Genomic DNA, 9,009 nt, shown 5'->3' on the forward strand with positions numbered 1-9,009 from the left:
CTTATTCCCTGTTGTACCATCTCATAGTTTGAGATTACACACAGCTTCAGAACTGCTGTTGATGCTTTTTTCCTTCTTTCCAATCTAGTGGTAAATTCAGTAGCTTTTAAAATTACAGCTTTAACTGCTGCTCTGGGATTGTTCTGCACTGGAATTTACTTTTCCATCACATTCTGGCATGATGGAGATGACTATTATTTTTCCATAGAGGTTTTTTTTTTCATGAATCAGCAATCTTTTTTTCCTTAGACTATCCTTCAAGAAAAGGCAAAATGAGTTCATTATAATAGTATTTGGGTTTCCACATGAGCACATATATATACGTACATATGTATGTACGTGTGTATTGAGAGGAGACCTACCTACGTAGTGCAGCAAAACAGTCAAATTAAAACTGGTAATCTCTTATTATAAGAGAAGATTTGTTTGGATTTCCTAACATTGTTTTGCATTTTATGTCATAGTTTCTAAGACATGCATTTTACTGGATATAGAATTAAATTATTTGCGTCTTTCCAAAATATTTGAATGTAATTAAAATAATTTTTCGTACCTCTTAGGAAAAAAACCAGGTCCAACGGGAAGGTTGGTTGGTTTTTTTCAGTTGTTCGTCAGATAGAATTTGGCCTTGTCTGAGTAGATCTTCTCATATACTCTTTTGTAACAGTACGTTTTAGTAGACAGAGATAAAGACATGGATATAGCAAGCTGGAAACCTGCCTGGATCTATAATTAAGGAGTAACAATGTGTTATATCAAATTCTTCTTCTCTGTATACTACGTAACACAGAAGGGTAATAATGTGCTTGTAAAAGTGCTTATAAGTAAGACTTTAATGTAAAACATGATATTTTGCTATTGACAGGGTATATACAGCCCATGTGATTTTACTGTACTGCACTCTAAATCTGCTGCAGAGCAGTAAATGTGCCTTGGGACTTGCACTGTGCTCGTGTTTATGAAACAAACTGCCAAATACCACGTGTTTCAAAGGGCAGGAATCTTACACTTACCTGCAAACTTGATGTGGAATTTATTCTCGGGTTTCAGTATTTGGACATACAAAGGACAATTTGGAGCAAAATCTTTAACTGCCCATGCTCTTAAAATGGTTTGATGATCCTACAATAAAGAGTAAGAGGTGATGAGAATGAAATATAAATAACCATGTTACATTAGAAAAAAAAGAAAACCCTCTTATAAGGCTGACTCCATGGAAGAATTCATTTATAGGCTATATAACACCAGCTGGTGTGGATGTTTATGCACGTGTTTTGTAAGTAATGTTACATGTTATGTATATTACCTATTTTAAACATATACTTATCTACACACAGTAATCCAGTAATTCTGCAGACACAGATAAGGCTGAGGTACTCCTCTGTTCACCAACAAGGTCTATCGGGTCTCTGCTTGGAGGTGGTCTTCAAGCAGGAGGAGAATCACCAGCAGTGGATGTTTAGACAGGGGTTGCTCCAGAGAATTCAACCCATATGAGGCCACAGAGTCAGATGGGTGCAGAGCAGGCCAATGTCCTTGTACAGCTACTTTCTTGTCTTTGAGAGGTTGTGGAGGCTGAAGGAGGTCTCCAGCAATAGCAGAAAAATAGTTTCACCCATCTTCAAACAAAAGGATGACTTGGAGAGGCTGAGGGAATGGACCTTGTTCAGCCTGCAGGAGAGATGGCTTCATGGGACCTAACAGCAACCCCCGGAATCTATGGGAAGGTTCTCGAGCAGATGGAGCCAAGCTCTGCAGTGATGCATGGTTGGAAGACAAGAGACAATGGATCTAAGTTGAAAAGAGATCCAGGCTGGGTACAAGGAGAAACCCTTCCCCCATGAAGTCAGCCAGGTAGTGAAACAGGTTGTACAGAAAGGCTATGCTGCCTCCACCCTTGGACGCTTTCCACCTAGATAAAGCGAACCTAGATAAATTGTCAACTGAGATGTTAGCAAGCACTTTTTCCTACTGGAAATACTAGAACGGAGCGAGAGGAGAAAGACCTTCTGAAAATGGTAAAACACATTGTTTCATATTTTTCTGAACAGTTTCATAGATACAGGATTGCTGCGTCCATTCAGCAGACTTCAGAATTGGATGTACCCTGCTATAAGCTTTCCCCGTACGCAGTGACTTTTTCTACAGCATATGGCAACTACTCCTCCTTAGGGATTTTTTTGCATTTACGGTTTTTTGCTGTTTTGTCTTAAGGGAACAAAACACCGACACACCTGAGAAGTAGCAAGTGGCTGAGTAATGGGATAGATGGTGGTCACACAGAGAGACTACAGCAGGAGCAGGAGGTTTGGGAGTAGATTTGGGACAGATTTGAAAAACCTGCGTTGTTGAAGATGTTACCTAATCTTTGTATGCAAAAGGTGTCAGGGAAACACATTCAGAGTCACTCGCAGTGATGGTGTGGCTTTATTGCACAAGGTTTGACATTACTACTTTCCTCCCTTCATTTCCACAGCAATCATTCACAGACCACATCGGCTTGCAGAATTGGTGAGAAAAGGCTGTTTCCTGTACGCCACGTGCATAGAAATATAGCTTATATTCAGTGAAATTTAGGTGATTATTTTTTTCATTCTTCAGTATTACATACATAAGCTAAACGTGATTAAACCAAAACTGTACCAGTAAATACAAATACAATTTTGGTTGTACATTCAGACTAAGTTTACTTTTCCTCTTCTCAATGTTAGATATTTTCTTTGATTTTTTTTTAATTATTATTTTGTCTAAAAAGCCTGTTTTTGTCAGAAGGTGCAAAAGAAAGGTTAAAAGAATGAAGAATGCTTATTAAAACTATTTAATTTTTTAATTAAAAAACCCATGCAAACCTAGACCCATAGAAGTGAGTGCTGTAAAACTAGAAGTATGAATCTCCATATTAAAAAAAAAATTTTTTTAGATAGTTGTATAGGAAAGGGACAAACTCCTTAATTCAAATTTTTGGATGATTATTTGGCACATTTGCAGTTTCAACACTCTCAAATACATATTCATTTCCCTTTGCTAACTCTTTTTTGAAGAAGTAGTCTACAAATATATAATACATAGAAAATGAATATGTAAATGCCCTAAACAGCTTTATTAGACCAACTTGGTGTGTATGCACCGTTAACACAATAACCTTGCATTACTGTTTCATTTTCTCTTTTCGCACGGTATATGCATGCGTTTGGGTACAAAAGCTGGTTATTTGGGTTTCCATGTCTTTTTTGCTCAGTTACTCTCCCAAGTTCTTCTCTGGAGAAGCACTCCGGGGGAAAGAAATGAAAATAGAGAAAAGAAAATAAGTGACGTCTTAGACTCACTGCCTTCATACAATATTGGTGGCTCTCCGTTTGGCATATGTAGCAATTTCTATACTGTGTGACTGCTGTGACTTTAAAAATGTTCACATTTCTCCCAAGTAAAAAGGAGATATATACATGCATACCATAAACAGAGATAACTGAAACATAATTATGCTTCTGTTCGCATTATAAAATACATGCTTCTCTGAGAGAGGAGGGAAAAAAATATATTCTCTTCTGTACACTTTCCATTCAATGAAATTCAGTCAGTGATCAAAAATTACCACTGATACCAATGGTGATTAGCGTAGAGGTGATGTTCAAGTTCATGCAGCAAAAGCTGTAAGTTTTGAAAGTGGGTGTAACAGGAATTTAAATCTTCAGAACTCAAAGACCTTGATTTAATATATATTTTAAAACAGTTCTCGACTTTTTTTTCCTTGCCACACACACAACTTGATAAATTACTTTTATCTTCCCATGCAATGCATCCATCTTGTGATGCCATTAAGACAGTGTAACTTAAACTACCAGTATAGTAATGTCATGCAGTTTGGTTAGTGAGAAAAAAAAAGAAGGTGCCAGCATGAACTCAATCACCTCTGAATTTTCAGAAAGCTCAAAACAAAGCTGTCAGTAGCAGACGTGGTGTTTCATATATTTATATAGCTTATAAATGAAGTACCTGCAGGATAATTCCAAAGAGGCTTCTCTTACTGCCCCTCTTTGGGTTAAATCAGCAGGTGAACTGTTTTCAGGCACCTTAGTTTTGTGGAGTAATTCAATGCAGGCAGCCACTGAAGTCACTGGCCAACTTTGTGGTGTTGCACTGTTTGATACCAACCAACCAAAAAAAAAAAAGTTATCCAGTCTTGAGCACGATTTGAACTGTCTTTAAGAGGTGCATCATGCAGAAGTGAAACAGATGTCTGTCCCGCTTGCTGTAGCAGATGAGCAGCTTACATCTTGGTCTGAGATGTCAAAATAGTGTTTGATAGAATAAAATTTGGCAGAGCTTTGTCTTGCCAGAGAAGAGAAAGTTTCTGGTAGGAGGCTTTGGAAAGCTGACAAATTCTTGGTCTGACTGTTGAAGTTCTTGCTCTTCCAAGTGAAAAGGAAGCAATTGGCAATTTTTATGAAGTAACTACATGTCACCTGTTGTACTTTTCATATGAGCTACAGATGTGATCCCTGGATCAGAAGCAACACAGACTTTGGCACTAAAACTTAACAAATAATAAAATTGTCAGTGATATCCATGGCACCTGAGTACATACTCTGCTGAGTAGTGTAGCTGGGGACATATAAAACTCTCATGGAATTCAAAAAAACCACATGAGTAACAACAGCTGTGCTGGTCAGGAATCTCCTTAATGTGTCTGTTAACTTTTATTTTGACAGCTGTCAGAATGAGAGGATCCAAGGCAATCCTAACATTTTTTCAGCTTCACAGTATGAAAAACCGGTTCTGGTTATAAAAATTGATACTGGATGACAACTGAACTTCCTTCAGCCCAGTGACAAACTGTAACCTTATGTACTGCATTACTGAAGCTCTCAGCAGTGACTACAGCTGGAGCAGTGTAGTAAATTAAATCCAAGCTCTAGGGGGCAGTAAAATAAAACCAAAATTAAAACAAAAAAAGAGTCTGATTTTTTACTTGATAATTGCATTCCTTGTGAAAATGAAATCTGAGCAACAACAACAAAACCAGGAGAGATGACATCTTATTTAAAACTTCTGATGACATTGACCTTCAGAGAATCACTGTGACAGCTGAGATACTGGGCCATTGCGACTAGCCAGCCAGTCACCCAACTGGGCATTCTGTCCCCAAGGAAAGTAACAGGATTGTGTCTTTGGTAAGAGCGGCCTGTCTGTACGCTGCAGATACAATAATAGATGAGATCTGATAATAGTCTGTACTGGAAGCGGAAAAGTGCCAGATACCATTTTGGTATTTCCTGGGGCACACTGTCCCTGAGGGCAGAAAGGCTGCCTGGAGAGAGTTGTAGCTGACCATGACTCTGAATCAATGCAGAGTCCACTGTCTGCCCTGTAAGAGAGCTCAGCAGAGTTGAAAATTGCCCTCTCTTTGTATAAATTCTGAAGGGGTTATGAGCAGAGCTTGCATTGAAATACGTCTGGTGTTGGTGCAGCTGTTCTTAAAGCTGCATAAACCTATCCAGTGCAAAGTAAACCACATGCTCTGCTGGTACGGGACTTCTCTACCCATTTCACAACTGTCAAGTATATCTTGAGAAACGAGATGTGGTAGCTGATTTATTCTGAACTTCATGGCTCATTTAGGCAAGGGATTTTGACTTTGGTATCTTTCACTCTCACAGAAGTATTTTCCCAGGCATTTGCAAGAACTGTTGCTTGTTCTTAACCTTAAATACCTTAGCACCTCTGGCACATCCAAACATTATGCTTGCCTTACTTGACTATGGCAAGGTTACTTGTTGCCAGTTCAGTGGCTTTCGCTGGTGTGCTTTCAGGAGTCTACTGCTGATTAACAAAGTCAAAGCTCTTAGGCCAGTAAGTTTGAATATTGTGCTCCTACTACATAGATTTATTTGTCAGGGAGTTCAGCAGCTTTTTGCAAGTGACAGGTCTAGGACAGGTTCTCTAGATTTGAATAAAATATTTTTTTATCACAAGGTGACAGTCCAAAAATTTTATTTTTGATAAAATTTGCTTCTGGGGGCTCATTTGCCTAGCAAGGAAATAATCCTTTCTTCATGCTAGCTGCAGCTTTTTTTTGTTTCTCCTTCTCTGATATGCCAAATGTGTAGGTATGGAAACAATTGAGTTTTCACGGCAGACGAAGTAATCATAGCAAGTGGAGAAAATATATTAAGAAATACTATATATAATGCAAACCCTTCATCTCCCACGTTTTATCTAGTTTTAATATTTAGAAAAATAATTGCTATTTCTTATAATGTAACAAAAAAATTGTTCAATTGAGATAGCTTAAAACATAATTACAGAATTATAAACACTACTTTGATCTCGATATGCAATCCGTAAGCCTCTTAATTTAACTTTTTGAATATTCAGACTTATTGTGATCTTCCTTTGGAGGCCAAGATCAAACTGAACAGAGGCAAGCGTGCAATAATTCGGCACACAGCTCATGGTGAAAAAGGCACTAACAGTATAAACAGCGCTCACGTTCATTAGTTATATCTTCAGAACTTACAGCTGCTGTCCGGTCCACCTCACAGCGGCTACTCAGAATGAAACAAGCTTCAGCATCATCCATTCTAGAGGAGGGAAAACAAGCCTGTTACGTACCACCAAGTTACGTATGTGGACTTGTGTTTCACAATTCATAGTCTTGTGCGCTTATACAAACAGACTACAGGGAATGTTTCGTCCATCTGTTCTCATGCGTTATCTGAACGTCAGCGGCAGTCACCTTGTGCGCTAACTCATGGTGTACCAATACTGCTTGACTAGGTTCTGGGAAACTTTCCCTGGTGCCAGTAGGAGCTGTGCTGAAGTAATAAAAGCAGTGGCCTCAAACACACTTAATTTGCAAAATAAACATTTATCTGCCATGACTATAAAAGATGAATAAATAGCACCAGTCTGCATATTGTGTACGGGTATGATGTGTGCAAGTTGTTATTGATAAGAATGAACGAGAGGCTGCAGATAACACAGACTTGTCTTGTCTAGTGATAGCAGAAAGATGGGTAGGTGTACTAGAATAATGTGTTGGAGATAAATAACAAATATTTCTGTGTATGTCTGCATTAAATGACTTCACTATTTTCAGTTCATGGTCACCTTGAGAACTTTTAATGCCTAATTGTTCTCTAGCGCGTACAGCTGGTCATGTAATAAAGAGTGGTAGTGGGAGTGCAGAGAAGAACTGACAAGGTTTCATTAAAATTTGTTCTTCCTTTCTTGCCTCAGATCTTGATATCCTAATGACTTGCTGTTATGTTAAAGAATCAGGGACTTGGTTGATGTCCCTGGGAAGACAGGACTTTCTGGATGACCAGGAACGGTTTCCTGGGAAGGAGAATAGTGAGAGAGAAGCTGGGGAAAATGAACAGGCAATTCGATTCTGGAGTGTGGAATGGGACCCGAGATTCCTAAGTCTTTGGTTTTGCTGCTGCTAGAAAATGAAACTAATGGTTGTTACTAATAGTTTAGCTCATGGGGACCCTGGGCTTAGACTGAGAGCCTGTTCTTTTAGGTATTGTACAAACACAGAACAAAAGGAATCCTTCCCATATAAGCTTGAAGTGATACGACAAAGGACAATGAAAGTTTATGCAAACGTGAGAAACAGAAAGAAACGGTGTGACAATACCTGAATATAAAAATCATCATGGTAAAAAGTGGTCTCACTACACATCAGAGAAGAGAACTGACTGAAGAGAGGATGTGATGGGGAATACCGGCATTACTTCACAGGTGTTTCTGAGAAATTCTTCCTAGGTTCAAGGGACAGCATGGGTGAAATCACAATGGGACTTGTATGTTAACCTACTCTATGCGTGAGAGAGAAAAGCATTATAGACTTACCAGAAGTCTACCTCATAGTAAGAACTGGGAGTTGCAGGCTACGCGAGAATAAGGGGTCACTCCTTAAGGCAATAAAGCCAGGGCAGGACTGCAATGAGGCAAAGTGATGAATATTTCCAGAGTGTTCAGGGACTTGAGATGATGTATGTCATAAACATAAATACAGTTTTAAGTGGGGCAAAAACGAGATCTTGTGTGAGAAAACACTTGCAAGATGCAGGCTCGGTTTACATAGGATGCTCCACAGTAGGATGCTGGTTTTATATTGGTAGCAAAAATTAAGATCTATTTACAACTGTCTGCAACTAAACTAAAATTGATGACTATAGAAATAATGACTAAATTTGTGTGTTTTGTGTAGGATCACTCAGAGAAAGTATGAAGAAGAGAGAAGGATCAAGTCAGGTCATTGTAAATTCCCACAGGCACCTAGCAGTAGGAAAATGAGAAGCCTCAAAAAACTAAAGTACTTGAAAAGGTAAAATCACTGTAACAAAGGCACATCAGTATATCCAAGATAGTAATGTCAAATGCAGCTGATGTGGAGAAGTAAGAACAGGAGGCTGCTTCTGAGTGCTGATTAGAAAGAAATTGTGGGAGCTGTATAAGTAGTTTCAGCTAAGCATGGGAGCAGAACAGGGTGGGAAGATAAGGTCTTTTACAAAGCTATAGGAAAGAAAATCCGTGAAATTAGATGAAGTTTTTATGAAAGCTGATGAGATAACTGGGATAGGTAGTATATATAGATGATTTTGTAAGGAGATGAAAGTCTCATGTGAACAAATTCAGCTTTTTTCCCAATGGATTTTTTTTAACTTCTTCAATCACTTCGGTCACAGACGACAAGGGTAATAACCTGAGATTAACATCTATTGAATATCATGAATTTTGACAACAGAAACACTAACAACATCTGTGTTAAAAATATTTATCAGAGCCCAGATATTTCTTATGAGAGAAATGTTATTAAATGTCCTAACAATTGAAAAAGCTTTGTCAATTATACCGTTTTTATGTCCTAGAAAGCTGAATCAGAGACAAAAAACTCCTATAGTATCACTGCTTGAGGATGGCAGAAATTAAAGGGACTTTCTATACTGAAGAGAAATTTGTTAAAGGATGAAAGTATAACGTCAAGAGAGCGAGAGTACA

General features: G+C 38.4%; 1 protein-coding gene across 1 annotated transcript in view; it reads right to left on the reverse strand.

Moving 5' to 3' along the window:
* KCNT2 (potassium channel, subfamily T, member 2) overlaps window positions 1-9,009 on the reverse strand; it is a 69,183-nt gene that overhangs the window by 44,649 nt on the left and 15,525 nt on the right. Inside the window, exons 6-7 of the mRNA XM_010140966.1 lie at window positions 6,518-6,581; window positions 1,014-1,122 (exon numbers count right to left, since the gene is read on the reverse strand). Coding sequence (XP_010139268.1) covers window positions 1,014-1,122; window positions 6,518-6,581 — 173 coding nt within the window. The remainder of the gene's footprint in view (window positions 1-1,013; window positions 1,123-6,517; window positions 6,582-9,009) is intronic.

Source organism: Buceros rhinoceros, unplaced genomic scaffold (genome assembly GCF_000710305.1).
Source record: "Buceros rhinoceros silvestris isolate BGI_N320 unplaced genomic scaffold, ASM71030v1 scaffold4588, whole genome shotgun sequence".
Taxonomy (NCBI): domain Eukaryota; kingdom Metazoa; phylum Chordata; class Aves; order Bucerotiformes; family Bucerotidae; genus Buceros; species Buceros rhinoceros.